Source organism: Bactrocera dorsalis, chromosome 5 (assembly GCF_023373825.1).
Source record: "Bactrocera dorsalis isolate Fly_Bdor chromosome 5, ASM2337382v1, whole genome shotgun sequence".
NCBI lineage: Eukaryota > Metazoa > Arthropoda > Insecta > Diptera > Tephritidae > Bactrocera > Bactrocera dorsalis.
This window is the reverse complement of record NC_064307.1, coordinates 52,557,278-52,576,382: the sequence shown is the minus strand read 5'-3', so window position 1 is coordinate 52,576,382 and position 19,105 is coordinate 52,557,278. Positions and strand designations below refer to the sequence as shown.

The 19,105-nt window shown below is 35.8% G+C and overlaps 1 protein-coding gene across 4 annotated transcripts in view; it reads left to right on the top strand.

Annotated features, from left to right (window-relative positions):
• LOC105225256 (protein Teyrha-meyrha) overlaps window positions 1-19,105 on the top strand; it is a 58,694-nt gene that overhangs the window by 29,655 nt on the left and 9,934 nt on the right. For all 4 annotated transcript variants that reach the window (XM_049458092.1, XM_049458091.1, XM_049458094.1 and 1 more), the window contains exon 3: window positions 1,405-1,555. In XM_049458092.1, coding sequence (XP_049314049.1) covers window positions 1,405-1,555 — 151 coding nt within the window. The remainder of the gene's footprint in view (window positions 1-1,404; window positions 1,556-19,105) is intronic.

Below are 19,105 nucleotides of genomic sequence, written 5' to 3'. Positions count from 1 at the left end.
ATTCAGACTATTAAGAAGAGATATTTTTCACGGATCCCAATGTTTCAAAAGCGAGTTATTAGATGGTGATTTTTTGGGATTCAAATAATGTAGTGATGGCTGAAATGGATGGATGAAATATAGACTTATATTTATATAGACATTAATTTCATTAATATGTACATAACCACGGTATCAAAAGTGTTCTATATTGCGTGTGGATGAAATTCAAGCAATTAAATAGGTAACTATAGCTTCATAATCAAACTTCCTTCAAAATATTAATCAGTATATGGTACAACTCGGCTATAATCGCGTAAGCGGTGTCTAAGCCAGTAAAGAAGAAGAAGATATGGTACATACATGGGTGCTTTCCACAGAATTGATCTCATATTGCTAGCTCATTATAGTACAAGGTGTTTTCCAAAGTAAACTGGACTTTTTGAATCGAGTGCCCCCTGGTGGCGCCATCGCTTCGAACAAAGAGCCAACATTAAATTTTGTTTTAAAATTGGTAAAACTTTTACCGAAACGTTTCAATTTATGAAACAAGTTTATGGCGATGATTGCCTATCCCGTAGTACGAGTGGTTTCAAAGTGGTCGTGAGGACATAAATGACGATAAACATGTGGGCCAATCAAAATCCGTGATCACCGGAAATTCCATCAAAACGGTGAGTGAATTTATCAAAAATCAGCCGAAATCATCATTAAAATGGAATTGAACATCTCCAAAACATCGATTTATCGCATTTTGACCGAACATTTGGGCTTACGAAAGGTGTGTGCACGGTTTATTCCGCACAAATTGACTGACAACCAAAAATTGCTCAGAATCCAACATTCTAAGAACATCATTAAAGAGATTTATTTGACCAAAATCACATTTTAACCATTAACCACTCCCTGTATTCACCTGATATGGCACCATACGACCGGGATACTGGCGGCCATACCGGCCAACGAGTTTAAAACTCTCGTTTGACATGCTTTTTGACTATGCAAAAAGTTGTATTGAAGCAGAAGGAGACTATTTTGAAGAAAATAAATTGGTTTTGTCGAAAAAACCATTTGTTCTGTGTTTTTTAAGTTCTGTTTACTTTGGAACGCTCCTTTTATGTATTCAAGTACATACTTATTTGAAAATTGTTCTTCTTATCTAACTTAAGACAAAAAAAAATATCTCATATGTGAGCTTAGTTGCAAAACAATAGAGTAATAGGTACGATATGCGAGAACCATTTCCACAAAGGTCTTAAAAATATCTATATGCCACAGATATCATTAGATATAGACATTTTATGGATAATTTTTAACATCTACATCTAACTCTATTACACACAACAACAAGAAACTCCTTAACTTTTGTATATTTGCAAAATAAATTTTCATCAAGCATCTACTTTCTCAATTTCTCTTCGACAGAATCTCTTCAATGGCAATGATTCATTTCGCACAGACTCGGCGAGTCCCACATGCACTTCCCACGAATCGATGGAAGGATCAAACGATTACGACAACGGTGAAAAGGGTGAAAGTCCGCGCAGCAACAACTCCGATCCGAGGGATTTAAGGCGTAAGTTTGTACTACTTTCTACTCAAGTACCTTTCCTCTCACTTTGCTAATGCCTACATGAAAATTTGTGGGCGTATTTGCATTTGATTACTTATTTACTCACTTGTGAGATGAAAATGCTATAAACAAGAAAAAAATAGAAATTTGCATGTGCAAAAATTGCTACCCAGCAGATGCAGGGAGGAAAGATATTTGTAGCTTGATAAAAATCAACAGCTTGTATGCGTATTTCGACTTTGATTTTTGACGTTTTTCAAATAGGTACAACACAAATTTCGAATTAATTTTTTTGATCTCCAGCATACTGAACAATTTTAACGGTTGAATGCATTTTTAGAGTGAAACGTCACTTAACATGCGATAAGGTCGCATCCCTCTGTAATTGAATATATGTATATACCTCAATATCTATTCTTATGTCACAAGTACGTGCAGATGTAAATACATATATCTAAACATTAAAGTATGAATAAGTAATTGAATACGACAACAATACTTTTACATAATTTTACTAAAATGAAATAAATTAAAATACTTTTTTATTATACTTGATGGCACTAAATCGGTGTATATATGAATATATTTTTGAATATTAAAAAAATAATTTTCCGGATATACAACGTTTTCTCTATCGTTTTTTATCCCATTTCCTTATTAAGTTTTCGCAAAATTATTAAGATGGTATTTGCTTGAGTACTGCCTAGAATACTTTCAGAGCTGAAGTTTTTTCGTCCATACGGACGACATCACCTAGCCAGCGTAGCCACTGTTCCTTAATTCGCTGCCTATCTCAATTTTGTCGTATATCTCATACAGCTCATCGTTCTATCGAATGCGATATTCGCCGTTGCCAATGACAAAGGACCATAAATCTTCCGCAGAACCTTTCTTTCGAACACTCCTAAGGCTGACTCATCAGATGTTATCATCGTCCATGCCTTTGCACCATATAGCAGGACTGGAATAATGAGTGGCTTATAGAGTTTGGTTTTTGTCCTTAGAGAGGACTTTACTTCTCTATCGTCATCGACGCTTTCACTACCATTCAGCAGGCCGAGAAGTGTTCCATTGATTGACTTTCCATTATTAAAATTCATTGTTGAAACAGCTGTTTGAAATCTAGATCTTTCAGAACTTTTAAAATCTTAAGACTTCCTTCGGCAAAACACATACATACATATGTATGTACAATAAATATATACTATTAAAAAAAAGTGTGAAATTAAATTTTTTGGGAAAAAACAAAAGCTCGTGAATATAAATACACACATGACGCTTATATATAAATACATGTACCATCTAGACATACAACATGTAATATGCGGTTAATAGCCAGTAAAAGTTTTTCATAAAAATTGAGTCCTCATTCCTGATTTTTGTGCTAATTTTGCTCGTAAATAATCACAAAAAGTATCAAATGTAATATCGTTGTAACGTTTTAATTAAATACTATTTTAATTTGCCGAATAAATTTTTTTGCATTATTACGATTATAAGAAGCTATGACAACTATATTTATTAATTTTAACGGTTCATGTCTAAACGACTTAAGTATATAGTATGGCGTATAACATAATACGCGCGCAAAAAAATATTCAAAAACAATGCTATCAGTTTCAAATTTCATACATATGATTTATTCATTCATAACAAAATAAAAAATACAAAACAAAAACCATATATAAAAGAGAAGGAAATAGAAAATAGGTAGATTTATTGAAAAAAAACCGTTGAATGCTGTTCAATCACTGTCATTATCCGTAGTGGAAATTATTCTTAGCCGCTTATTTTGATGGCCGGCGTTGATATATGAATAGTAAGAACTATGGATTGATGTTCTGATTGACTTAGCATCTCCGACTGAGTTTGCACCATGAATTCAGTTAATTTAATCTTTATATCTTAACATACAGAGACTCAATTCTTTTTGAAAAATTCGTGCACGTTCGGCATCAGTATCATTTGCTACAAAATAATTTTCCTATTCTGCTGCAAGTTTAAAACCTTACTTAATCGTCTCTGCTTTAATTGGATGATCGTCTATCTCGGTGTCAATATCCAATATCCACACACTATTAGGGTGCGCCGACATATTCAAAAATTATTACGCGTAAACAAGCAAAAAACGAAAAAAAAGCAATCGCGTTAAAGTGAAAAATTCGCGTAAAAAAAGGAATTTGCGCTGCAAAAATAACCGCGTTAAAGTGAAATAGCGTAAAAAGAGATCGCGTAAAAAAAGGACTGAGTGTAGTTCGAAAGACTTGTTTTAGTTCACTTGTATCACGGGGCGATGTACCATAGTGCTCTTACACAGATGAGTCGTAAGCATAGAGACGGATCGAGTTAAATTTTCTATTTTTATATTAATAATGACTTTTCTTTTAAGCTAAAAAAATATTGTGCTAAAATATTTAACTATATATGTACCTACATTTATTCATAATTGCAAATTTGTGTATTAAAGTGAGAGTTCAGTGCTCTGTGAAATATTTAAAAGTTTGTTGACTCGTACCAAGGACCATCTAATGTTGGCAATATATTATGCTTATGTATGTGTAGACTGGAATATTCCAATACTTTTTCATATAAATAAACATTTCCGCCACTAAAAGAGTCCCCAGTCTACGCCGATCTCCATATGTTGCCAAATCGCATTATACGAACAGTCGCCATATTGGTTTTCCACCAGCAACCGAAGCGTTATTTTGCATACAACAGTTCACTGAGCATTTGGATTATGAAAACCAGTTTGAAATTGTAAAATTAAGCAATTGAATTCGCTTCCGATCAACCGTCACGCCGCGGCAGCCACAATTACCCACGACGCGTCGTGTGCTCTGCCAACGAGCTACGAACATTTTAAATGACCGCCTATTTATTTAAATATAAGTGATACGATTTTAATTAGCTTTGGTTTGGCAGCAGCAGTAATACTTTTTGGGCGTACACGACTCTGGACAACAGTTGGCATAAATTGCCGTACAATAAAATATTGGAAATACTTATGCATTAGTTATATGTATACATGTATGTGTATGTAACGTTATATGAATTATGATTGTAAATGATATAGTTACATTTACATGTGTGTGTTTGCATTTAAGCCTAAAGATTGAGCACGTTCGCAAATGTTTGACAAACTTTTCTAATTACTCAAATAATATTTTCTATAAACAAATGTTAGTTGAAATAAATCTGTGACGCATGCATTGTGGATTTAACTACTTTGTGTGGAAGCTGGTAAGGTTTGAATAGTTTGGGAGTTTAACGAATTTAGAGTAAGCGAAGGAAGGTTTGTGTATACTACTTTAAATGTGCATACGTATATCTTGATTAAGAAAAATTACTGTTTTTGCTTCATTCCAAAATGACGTATTTAAAAAAAATCAAATGAAATTGTCACTAAGAATGATGAAAATAGAGATTACAAAAGTTTCGTCCCTTTACGTTTTTCGGAGTGCATTTGACAGAAAATACATTACATCGTCACGTGATGAAAACAAGGACGAAGCCAACAGTTTTTTGGAAATGTTTAAGATAAATTAGATTATCTTTGTTATGAGCAGATTAAGGCAAGCCGAATTGTGGCTTATTTGGAGTCAGGTCAGTCGCAAGACCATGCCTGTGAAGAGGTTACAAAAAGATAAAACTTCCTCTAAATGGCTCACTTATGACTTACAGTTTGTCAGGAATCATGTAATTGTAATGTAATTTAAGGAGCTTTCCCACAGTGCTTGTTCCAACAAAATCACGCTCTATTGCAACCATAAATGTAATAAAACTGTATATGAATGAGGGTCAAACTACATCAAGTGGTCCATGATTTCAAATTTCGCAAAATCACCGATTTTGAAAATTAGCAGTTCATTAAATATTTCGTCAAAGTTTTTTTTTGTTTTAAATTATTAAAGGTTGAAATTTAGAGCTTGACGTGGTTTGACCCGTGACCAACATTTTGATATTATCGAGTGACCGCTGTTTTTATCATACCTAAAAAGTAAGAAAAATTTGTGTGTTGTTGTCTAGAAAGTTATACCATTATAGCGATTAAAGCCTTAAAAAGTATGATAAGCGATGAAAAATTGCACTTGGAAAAAAAGGTATACTGAAGATCCGAGAGCCGTTTGCTTCTACATTTGAGTGAAATCTTCTTCCATTCAGCCACGTTTTGAGGCCAAAAAAAGATGAAATAGTCGCTGCAGGCCAAATTTGAGGAATACGATGAATGGCAGACGAGTTGACAACGTAATTCTTTCAGTTTATCAATCGGACTGAATGAACCGGAATTACATTTTATTTCCACGCAACAAACTTTCACGAATGTCTAATACTTGATCTGTGAATATGCTGCGGCAGATTTCAATAACACTTACAAAGCCATTTTTTGGCCATAAGGTTTTTCCTATCAAATAATAATGTTTTTTTTCCATTGTAAAATAGAAAAAACGAATGTTTTCAGAATGATTGAAAAAAATTTTATGAAACTTTGACATTATTCTAATTATGTTTAGTACTCTAAAATTAGGATAGTGACTCTTCCTTCATATAGTCGTTTTAGTTGCATGAACGGTGAAACGTCAAAGATTGTCAAATTTGCTATAGGAGTACTACACTACTCAATAAATCTGAAGGAAAACTTTCGTCTGATGTGCTAAACGGTCAAGTGTTCTGATTACAAATTTGAGTTTAAAACTTTCCCAACACGTACATCTATTTTTGTTATTATAACCTTGACTCCGAAACAAAGAATCTTATGCTTTAGGAATCTTTCATTATCATTTTCGGTTTTAGCAACCCAAATTTAGCAAGAAACAGAATCAATATCACAGTCGAAAAATTACTGTAAATTAGTGTTATTTCTACTTTTTCTTTGGTAAATATCACTTTATCGTCCTTGTAAAAAAGCAGAGATTTCAGTATGATCAAAATGATAACAGGCGTAGTTATTACTTTAAATCTTATAAAATAATGGTATTGTACTAGTTAAACGTATCCATTTATTATATGTTAACTAGAACCGCGTATTTTATAATTTTATCATGAATGTTTCTGCTCCTCGGTGTAGTCTGTTTGCAATTTTTTTGGATCATAAACACAAAAATATCAAAATCAATGATGTACTATAAATTAACACTTTCTAAAATATCGAATTAAGTGTTATGTTTACGCTATACCATGCCGACGGCAATGTGCGACCATATGGCAACGCTCACTGAAATGAAGCATCGTAAATTATACAAATGCAAGCTGCAAACATACTGCAACTGCAACCTCAGTGCTCACAAATACACAAAGTAACAAAAAGGCCACACAAAGCACCACCCGCCAATGACTCGGTGCTTGCGTGTGTGAGTGTTCGATTGCCGACCAAAAGTGTGCGGGGCGCACAAGTCACAGGTTTGGAAGTGTGGCCACACGCAGAAAGCGTCAGAAGTCAAAAGTTACACCAAAAGGAGAAAAGGTGAATGCGTACAACTGTAAATACATGTACATATGTGCGTACATATGTGTCTATGTGTTTATTTAAGCCTTTCAGTAGGCAAGCCCGAGCAACATACAAAAACGGGGGAGCGATTGTGATTTATCGCAGGGTGAGGGCGTACATATTTATCTATATGAGTGTACATATGTGCGGTATGAGAATGCTGTGGAAAATGCATGGATTTTTGAAATGCTTTAATTGGCTTGCCACATCAATTTCATTGAAGGATTTACAAATATTACATAAATTTACATACATTTCTATCTAAATTAGGCCATCAACTGTTTAAATGTCAACATCAAACGATTTAGATATGGTAAATCGAACAGACCATATAATTGTATACATGCACACACACATACATTTATTATATGTATATATGTATGATCATGTTGTCGCACGTGCCTGTCATACTTGCATGCCGCTATGCGTCGAGCCGACATAAATAAACGCTTCTTCATGGCCATTATGCATTTGGAGTGTCCTCCTGGCAATTATGTTTTGTTATTGTAGCGGCGCTTCATAACGCCACTTGCGCTTATATGCGTTTTTTGCAAAAAAAAAGACACCATGCATAGAACCCTTTGAGCTGCTCACTTTTCTTCTGCCAACCGTCAAAATTAGCCATTCATGCCGCCGCTTCCAAGCACTTGACTTTTTTGGTGGATTTTAGTAACATTTAAAGTTGCAAGATTTGCGGTTGTTTCAAAGCATGCCGCCAAGCCTTTTATAAAATATGACTTTTCTTTGATATTATAATTGCACTTAAGCTTATTATTATTGGGTGTGTAATGTAAAGAATCTCTAGATAAATTCCAAAAATATCTTAGTATTACTGCTTGCATTTGCTATCTGATATTTGAAGCTGCGAGAAAAGTAAACAGTTATTTTCATATATGCCGTTCGAAGTTAACGAAACAGCAGATATTATAAGGATTAGACTCCACTGTAGAACTTATGTTTAGTGGTTTCAAAAAAATACTTTGCAACATAGACGTATCTGTCTGCATGTAAGCCAATAAAGTTGAAGTACTGTCCTGCAATGCCTAATATAGAAAAAATGTGTTTCGTACAACGTAAACGTTGGAGGATAAGTTCAGGTCTACGATCGCGCACAAGAGAAGTACATATATTCTTTTATATTACAGCAATTGTGAGAAGGTGGAACTGTCATCTATAATTTTCAAGGATTTTACTAAAATGAGGAATAACAGAAGACATTATTAAAAAAATGTATTGTGAAACAATATTTTTAAGCCTTACCAGTATCATGAGTGGATTTAAATGTGTTTGTTTGAAAATTTCATTTGCTAATTTTTAACTTTTGCGAATGAGATAATATCATTTATGTTGCTTCACTTATGTTACATACGTTACATTAAAGTAAGTTAAGGTTAATACAGTTGAACATCCGTAACTCAAACTTCTAGAACTCGAAGTTCTCCTTAACTTGAACTATTGAACTGACAATAGAGTTTAGAAGTCGAATTTCATGCAAATCTCCTTCCATAAAGCAAACTTTTAAATTGTGATCCTCTAAGTCGCATTTTTTGGGAAAATCCTGCTTTGTAAACAACTGCCAACGTAGAAGTCGCCGCTCATATTTATCCTTTCAAATGTTGCTATTACCGATTATATTGAGGTGAACAATAAGATTATTCAGCCGAATTTATAACAGATGATACTTGTATTTTAGAAACGAATATTTAAAACTCAACGAATATGACTTCTAGCACCATGAAAAACGATGAAGATTTTGAGGAAGAATTTACTCAACCGCCATTCAAAACTAAATACGAATACTTACTTGCACTACCTCTTTTCACTGATATTACAGAATACATGTTTCATGGAGATAAGCAAAAAACTTTTTGCGAAGTAAATAAATAAAACAGTGTGTAAATTTTTATTTTATGTTTTAATAAAAACTTCTATAGCTGGAGTTAAGAAGTTCAATTGTATTTCAATTTAGTAGAAGCAAAAAAAAAACTGTATTTCTTTTTTAAATATTTATCATTTCATCAATAAAAATATCTGCAAACGATATTAGAGATTTAATAGAACTCGTCGAGAGCGGACTTTACTTCTCAATTGCCTACTGAGCCCTAAGTAGCACCCGTTGGCACGAGTGATTTTGTGTTGGATTTCAAGGCTGATATTGTTGGTGGTGTTGATGATCGTTCCAAGATTTCTTTCTTACAACCCAAATTATTTGAAAGCAATTAAAAGTTTCAGATTCTAAAACATAATTCCATAAGAACCGTTTCTAATATTTTAGGCAACATGAACTGGTTGACTTTTTATGATAGGACTCCAAACAGATATATACTGAAGAATTCAGTAATTTTTTAAATATTCAAAAATTAATTAATCGTGATATATTGTGACAACGCTCTCTAACATTAAAAATGTGTTTGTATAAATCGGTATTGTATTAGAAACCTTTTCAAATTTTATATTATAATCTATCAATCATCTATTGTATCGACATAAGCATAATCCACAAACACAAAAATAACATCTACCAAACTAACAAAAGAGAGAAACGGATCCCCCTCTTGCTTCCTAAGTTTCATTTAACAAAGTAATAAAAATTAATCGTCTGCTCATTCAAGAGGCAAATATGCGGTAAATTTGGCTTTAAAAACTTACTCCCCATCTAAGCATTTCGAGCAGCACGCAGCAAAAGCAACAAAAACAGCAATCGGAATGCCAACAAAAGTGTGCCGTTGGAATTTGAAAATTGTTTTCATTACATTTTTGAAAATCTATAAAACTCACACCCGAACTTGCGTCCCCAACGGCAGCGTTTTTCCTTGGGTGTATACGCAAATATGCATCGGTTGTTGCGAATGGTGGGCGATAAATAGCCGAAGTGGGTATGGAGTTACAGCAGGAGTAACGACTTCAGTCCAGCCATTTTCCGCTATAGACAAATTTCTTTATTTGATTATGGGGAGCGGTAATCGTTTTAGATATTTGAAAACGAAATGATTCAACAAATATATGCCTGTATATATGTATGTATATGTGTTTGGTGGTCATAAATTTTCTAGGTTTGACTTGCGGCGGAAAGTATTATAAGTGGCCAAATGAAATCAATGAGGCGCGAGTGGTGTCGGCTCAGTCACTTTGAACACGTATTTTACATGTTTGAATTGGTGTAATTAATTGATTCGACTTTGACAATACCTAAAAATTTCGCGATTTCTACTCGTATAGATCTATGTATATAGTTGTATTTATAAAATGGAAAGGGGTGTTTGCATATACATATGTATGTACACATGGAATACTTATAATTTATGGTGTTTAATTTGAATTGTATTGAATATCAATAATCTGGATTTATTGGTTCAGATTAAAGAAAGCAAATCTTATGTTTCAATAAATCTACTTTTGTTGTTTAATAAACATTTGCACTGAATTGATGAATAAAACGAAAAAAGCGAAATAATGATTACTTAATGATTTCTCTGTTTGTATGGATATTTTATTTGTAGCATATATCCTTTATATAGTATGTATGTATGTATAAGGCGACATACAACAAGGTGAGTTCCAAAGTAAACAGGACTTTTTGGATCTAGCGCCCCCTGGTGGGGGACATCTATATGTCGACTAGGGCATTAGAATCTGCTATCTTTATCAATTGTCCAGTGAGATTTTCATGACATTTCATCGATTAGAAGTGAAGTTATTGCGTTTTAAGTGTCAGTATGTTTCTGTTATCGGTGCGAAAATGAGCTTCGAACAAAGAGCCAACATTGAATTTGGTTTTAAAATTGGTAAAACTTGTACCGAAACGTTTCAATTGATGAAACAAGTTTATGGCGATGATTGCCTATCCCGTAGAAGAGTGCACGAGTGGTTTCAACTTTTTCAAAGTGGTCGTGAGGACATAAATGACGATCAACATGTGGGCCAATCGAAATACGTGATCACCGGAAATTCCATCGAAACTGTGTGTGAATTTATCAAAAATCAGCCGAAATCATCATTGAAATTCATGGAAATGGAATTGAAAATCTTCAAAACATCAATTTATCGCATTTTGACTCAACATTAGGGCTTACGAAAGGTGTGTGCATGGTTTGTTCTGCACAAATTTACTGACGATCAAAAATTGCTCAGAATCCAACATTCGAATCGACGCTTGCGACCGATTATTTGACCAAAAATCACATTTTAACCATTAACCACTCCCCTTATTCACCTGATATGGCACCGTTCGGCTTCTTCCTTTTCAGGAAAATGCATTTGCCCATGAAAGGAAAGCGTTATGCAGACGTAGGGGACATTCAAAAAGCTTGCACCGGATACTGGCGGCCATACCGGCCAACGAGCTAAAACACTGTTGTTGTTGTTGTTTTAACGGTTTCTCAATCCTCGTTAGGATGGTAAGGGTTATCTATGTTGTCGTCGACGTCATCTAGCGGGAGGCCCAGGAAACGTACTCTTTCGACGGGGTCAGACCAAAGGGAAAAGGGTGTCAGATGAGTAGGGTTGGCAGGCAATGCAAAGAGGTGGTCAGTGTCATGCGGAGACTTGTTGCATGCAGGACATACATTGGATATGTCGGGGTCTATTCTGTATAAGTAGGAGTTTGACCTGCTACAATATTCAGAACGAAGTTTCGCTAGGGTCACTGGCGTTTCTCTCGGCAACTCGAGCTCTTCGTCTGCGATAGGTAGTGGTTTGACTCCAAGAACGTCATTCGCGGGAAGGGAGTCGGTGAAGGTGTTGATAGCTCCACTGTTAATGGCGGTTAGTACCTGTCGGAAGTCAGTTGCGTCCGAAATCCGGTCGGCGTACTGTACGATGTCGTCGACGTAGTCCAGGTAAGACCTCTTGATGCTCCTAGGAGGCGGTTCTGCTCCAAGCAAGTGGCTGCAAGGGTAATTTCTATGAAAACATCCCAGCAGGAACTGCTTGGAGAGTAGTTCATTATGCTGCTTAACTGGGAGCATAAGCATGCCGTCGTGGTCCGGAGTGCAGTATTGCAGTCTGGAGTTTCCTCATCTGCGTACCACTGCATCCAGGCGACCATACTGATGCTGCGTAATTGCGGACCGGCCGGCCCATTGCCTTGTATGTCGCCAACAACGTATCTTCAAAAGCTTTTGACAAGTCCAACGCTACGAGGATGGTTCTCTCACTGGTTGACTTCTGGTTGAGGCCACGAACTATCAGAGTGTTTATGACGCTAATGCTGTGGTGGTGCTGTGCACTTTTCGGAATCCATGCTGGTGGCTGGCTAGGCTCAGGTGGTGAGTGAAGGTCGGACGAAAGGACTCCCCTTTGTTGGCGGGTTTCCCAGGTTTCAGTAGTGGGACGACTCTTCCGACTTTCCACACATTGGGTATTTGAAGAGTGGTCAGCGACAGGTGGGGACCTTGATAAGATAGCTTACTTCCGTCGAACCTAGATGTTTTAGCATAAACATGTTGATTCCATCAGGGCGAATGGACTTAGAAGATAAGTAAGATAAAAATTAGTGGCGCGCAGTCGTGGCTTTTTGCGCAGCCGTCGGTTAACACATCGCTTGGTTTTGTCCGCTTATGATGGTTTACCATTCGCCGAATCTCCAAATTGAGATCCCTTATACGGGGATGGGCATGGCGTAAAGTGTCGATGTTGCCTATTTGAGCTCCTGGGGACCGTGGAGGAGCTCGTGGCGAGTGGCGACGCGGCGCGCGAACTATGTGCATATTGCACAGCCGTAGAGGCTTGTGTCGCAGTATTGCGACAACATGGGGCCACGTAACTCGTGATCCACTCCCTGTGGGTCTTAAGGCCTGAGCAGGTCTTAAGATGACTCCATCCATTGCATGTGTTACACCTGACCGAGGTGGAGTTTGGATGGAGCCTTTTTCCGCAAACGCAGCAGAAAATTTCCTCCGGGCACATCTCGTCACATTATTTTATTAACCCGTACCCGATAGCTGACTATGATGGATGATTCCGCCCATTTCCGATGTAACGGTAAAAACTACTAAAAGCGCGACAGATCAATTACTAAATTCGCCAGAGATATAAAAGTTTACACCTGAGATGGTATGAGATGGATTTATAGAAGCCGCGATATAAATTAAACGTTGGGTGTAGCACCGCCCACTTTAAGGTAAATCCACCTTATGAGCAAAAATTGTCCAAATCCAAAATAAGAACTGCTCAAGCACTTAATTAATTCTGTTTCTTCCGATTTCATTCATTTTGGAGCGAACTTAGATTCTCTAGTTTAATTGGTTGAGGAGATATTTTCATTAAACCACGCCACGCCCACTTGTTCAAAATTTTTAGCTCACAGTAGCGTTTTATACTGCCATCCTTTGTGTACAAGTTATAGTTCTTTATCTTATTTTGGGGCTTAATGGCGTTTTGTGAGCGTTGGGGTGGCCCGATTACTCCTATCTGCAATACGAACTGTCTTGCAATTTTCACTAAGGGGGCCGTCGCCCCGGGCGCAACGTCTTGGGGGCGGCAAAACGATCTTTTTTAATATTCAGAAAAATACTTCAACAAATTTTTTTACAAAATCTATATATATAAAAGAAAGTCGTGTTAGTTACATCACTTATAACTCAAGAACGGCAGAACAGATTTGGCTGAAAATTGGTAGGGAGGTAGCTTAGAACCAGGGTAAGGACATAGGATACTTTTTATCTCTTTATGTCAAAATTTAATACAACTCATAAATACAAAAATTATATTTCAAATCATAAGCATTTGTTCAAAATTCATGTTTGTAGGAATCATTTCAATATTTCATTTCTTCAAAAAAAAAAAAAACAATAAAAACAACCTTACATCTTCGTCTATATAAATATGTATGTATGTAAAAATGAATCGCCAAAATGTATGTACGCTCATAACTTTAATACGACTGAACGAAATTTGATAATTATTTTTTTAAAATATTCGTTTAGGTTCAGGGATTATTCGAATAATTGCCGGAAAACCCCTAAAAACAGTCCTTTTCTTTTTCTCATACAAACGAATGAATGTTTGTTCGTTAGTAACGCTAAGAGAACGGCTGAACCAATATTGATGAAATTTTAAGAGGTTGTTCGTTGTGGATTAAGGAAGGTTTAAAAATAAAAACATCTTATACTTTTCATGAAAAGTCGGCAAATTGGATAATTCCAAAAAGTAACTTTTTTCCAAAAACATTTTTTTTCAATTTCTGTTTTGTTTTTCAATATTTTGATTTGGAAATTATTTGAATAGTTCAGTCTCGATCGCTTGCTTTTTTATTCCGGCTATTCAAGAGAAAAATTATTACTATTACGATTTACGATGCTTTACGACAGGTTGTGAATTGAACAATTGAAAATTATTCAGTGAAAACTTTACGTGTGAAAGATCCAGTATTATATGAAGTGGTGGAAAGCAATATGGTTCATGGACCTTGCGGACACTACAATCCCTTTTCGGTTTATATGTCTAACAATAAATGCACGAAACACTATCCGCTTGCTTTTCTTTCGGAATCGCAAACTGGAAATGATGGATATCCACTCCATCGTCGTAGCTCATCAGACGACCATACAACTTAGAGTAGTGAATATCGAAGTTGACAACATATGGATCGAACTATATTCACAACTGATGTCTAAATCACATTCTAAACTCATATCAATGTTTAGTATTGCAGTTTGGTGTAATCTATAAAATACGTTTGTAAGTACGTCACCAAGGGAAGCAACATGGCGCTTAATGGTCTTAAACGATACGGTCCATACGTGAACTGCAATAAAGCGCTTTGTAGGATATTTACTTTTGCAATTCATGAACGGTTTCCGATTGTTGTGTGTCTCGCAGTTAATATGGAGATTGGCCAAAGAGTTTATTTCAGCCCAGAGAATACATTACAGCCGGTGGTAACACCGCCAACAACAAAACTAACATTGACGAGTTTTTTTCTCAACTTTCGTCAGTGATCCGCTTACGAGAACATTGCTCTATTTGAAAATACCTTGCATTCATGGAATGCATCGTCGAAGAAATAGTTACGCTGAAAGCAAGACCGAACAGTAGATGGACATTCAGGTGTGTTCTCAACTAATGCATTAGGATGAATTTACACAACCCACCCAAAAAACGATGATTGCTTCTACCTTCGGTTGCTACTGATTAATGTACGCGGCGTATTGCGTACTGTGAATGGTATGGTGTGTGCAATTACAATTGCTGGAACACGATAATCAGTGGAAACAAATGTTGGACGATGCGATAGCTACTTCGAATGCCACTGAAGTTCCCACACTTTTCGCGAAAATCATTTCACCATATCAGCCTTTAAATCCGCGTCAATTATGAGATACGAACAAAAATGACATTGTCGAAGACATTTTACATCGTATTCGCTAAAAATTGGAAATGGGTCAATTCCGGTTGATGCTTCCGGTGGTTTGATATCAATTCCATCTGCGGTTTATCAATTCACGAAAGATGAACTCATCACCAATCTTCGGACATTGGCCAAATTATCTTAACTATGATTCCTTAAATGCACGCGCAATATTAACTGCCAAAAAATACAGATGTTCTTGACTTAAACTGGAAGATTCAAAGTCAAATTCCGGAAGACTTGCGCTCATACAAATCGACCGATCGTCTTTCCATTGAAGACGTCGCCGTGAATTATCCAGTGGAGTTTCTAAATTCTTTGGAGAGGCTTGGTATGCCACCGCATCATTTGCGTCTCAAAGTTTGATCTGTCGTTATTATGTTTTGCAATCTGCAAGCGCCAAACTATGTAATGGAACCCGACTGATTGTGACGCAGCTATCGAATACAAAGGGCTGAATGCTTGATTCAACGAATTTCTTTGAGTTCCAACGATTTGCCATTTCAGTTTCCAGCGAAAATTGCATTTGAGATGACACTCAACAGGACACAAGGATAGTCGCATAGTGTGTGCAATAAGTTTGGAAATTCTATGTTTTTCACACGGCTAGATATACGTGGCGTGCACACGAGTTGGAAAGCCATCTTTTCTGTACACCGGAACAGAAACCAAAAAATTTTGTTTATCAAGCTGCGTTACATTGAAAAAAAAAATGAAATGATAAATTCAACTTTCTTTTCATTTCAAAACACATAATTTCACGCAGGACAACGGCTGCGGGGCCAGCTAGTTTATTATAAAAGATAAAGAGTTGTACACTCACAATGTAATAACCTGAATGACAATAAAAAATATTAATTTTTACTCGAATACTCTTCAGTCTTTGAATTTGTCTTATATCTTTTCGCTTATTTGGGCAAACTGTGAGAGCGACACATTGCGACGTAGGAGTGACAAAAAAAATGGTATCTTTATTTTTACTCTGTCGTCGCGACGTGTTACTCTCACAGTTACCCTATGCTTTGAATGTAACAAATACTTTTATTTCTCCAAATTTTCAAAAACTCCAATTCGGGCAAAAATCCCTGCTAATTGTGTCAAAAGTGTACAAGATATAGGGCGAAAATGGGTTTTTTCTATGGCTTTTAATAAGATGTCTTGTAAATTTACTATCAATTTCCTCAAAAACCGTATTGTGAGAATTTTGGAACTTCAGAATTTGCGTGGCTTCTAGTTCCTAAATTTTATATACTTAATATCGAAGATATTTTGTAAAAATTCACTTTTGTTCGAACCACCTCATGAAACTTGTAGGTAGGTAGATAAAGGGGGGCGGCAGAACATCCTTGGCTCCGGGCGCCCGAAGTTGTAGCTACGCCACTGTTGACACAATTTATTATAATGGTTTATCTTGCTATTGACTTCTTATCACACTTTCTCTATTTCTCCCATTGTCAACTCCCTACACCTGAACCATCTGTGATTTGATATCTAATCAAATAAGATACAATACTCAAAAATATAAATACTCTGCTCAAAAATTACATATAACACTTGAACCGATTGCATTTACTAATTTCAGTTATCTTTTCTTATTTAAATTTGTTTCATTACATTTCACGAAAATGCTATGAGATCATGTTTTGTTTGATAGCACCAAAACGGCGATTTATTTTAATAAATTAACACCCACAAAAAGTGTAAACTGTCACAAGCAAAGCACTGCTTTTCTGAGCTGAAACCGCAAAATGAAATGTCGCTGTTAAGGGCAACCAACCAGCCTGTTTGCAACTGTTCATAACAGTTGAAGCGGTTGGAAAATAAAAATAAAATAACTTTTGAACAATTATGTTTCGCAACACACACATAAACATATAATAACAAACACCGTTATTTACTGTTTCGCTTTTTGATATGTTACAATGCCATTTCGAGCTTATGAATTAGAATAAAATGCAACTCTGCCGTCAACTGCAATAAAGCGCTCTCGTATAAGTTGGCTTAAATGATGAGAAAAACACATCAACCAAATTTATTTATTTTTTGTGTTTATTATTATGGTTCATGCACGACTACACCACAAAGCCTAAAATACAGACGAGGATAATTGGGTGCTTAGTAGTGCAGTGCTATTCCAGCAACATTGCTGCCGAAACCACAATTAAATGTGGTTGTAAGCGATATAAACTCTTTCACAAAAATAATATAAACAAGTTCAAATTGCCACATTAGAACTAACAAGGATTAAAGTTTCGAGTCACGATTGTGTTTCAATTTCTTCCATGAATGGGTTATACGAGGGCTGCTATATATATTTCTGGCCTAATAATGAAAATAGGCATATTTATCAACGAAAATGTTTTTTTTTTTTCGTTGGATTTGGCTCGTCTTGGAAGACCCACACGGTCGATTGCTGGTTTGTCTCGGGCTCATACGCATAGATCCATGATTCGTCACCTGTGACGATCTTATAAACGTCTTTTGAAGCACCGCGTTCGTATTTTTTCAGCATTTCTTTATACCAATCCACGCGAGCCTTTTTTTGAGCGATTGTCAAATTGTGCGGGATCCAACGAGAACAAACCTTTTTTACGGCCAGGTGTTCATGCAATATCGAATGTATGCTGGTGGGAGAAATGCATAGGCATGCCTCTATCTGAAGGTATGTTACATGACGGTCTTGCATTATCAGTTCACGTACGGCATCGATGTTTTCTGGTACAACGGCTGTTTTTGGACGACCTTCACGGAATTCGTCTTTGAGCGAGCGTCGGCCACGATTGAATTCGTTGTAACAGTTTTTCACAGTGCTATAGGATGGTGCTTCATAGCCATATAAAGATTTTAGTTCATCGATGCACCCTTGTCGTTATAATCCACGTCGAAAGTTGTGAAAAATGATGGCACGAAAATGTTTACGAGTTAATTTCATTTTTTGGCCGAGATGAATTTTTTAATTCCCTGTAAATAAAACAATTCACGATTAAATGACAAAACGTTCTGAGTGTTGTTATGCTAAAAAATGTCAAACTTTCCAATGAAAATGTCAGATTGCACCTGGTAACACTTAGTGTTGCCTAGTCCAGAAATATATATAGCAGCCTACGTACATATAGTATACAGCTAGAAGGCCGAAAAAAGCTTTTAAATTTATTAATCGCAAAAATTTGTACTCATATTATGGTATCTTTTAACTGTATTTGAAGATTTTGTATTAGTAAAAATGTTTATTTGGAAAGGAACTAAAGCTTATCTCCGAAGCTCCTCTTAAAAAGACGATCCTGAACGGGATCCTATGAAATGAAAAAGTCAAAAAGATTTCGTTAAAGTAATCTTAAATCTAAAGCATCTCAATCTCTACAAAATTGCAATTTAAAAAAATCGTTTTTGACCAAAATTTCATCATTAAATTGTTTATAAAAAATATTTTTCAGTGAGAAAAAGTCATGGTTTAATTATGTACTATGTAAAAAATATATTTAGGAAGCTCGTGTTAAAATTTGAGACTAATCGGCTTAGCCGTTTTCGAGTAATGTTGGTCACTGACTCTGACAGCGTCGTTTTGAGAAAAACGCGTTTAAAATTTTGAATGCATTTTCAAGCACTCTAAAACGCCTTTTCGAATTCTCGTATAACTTAAATATTCACCGGAGTATGTAAAAATAAAATTAAAAAAAAATAAATAAACTTCTTGAAAATTCTAACAATCAATCAG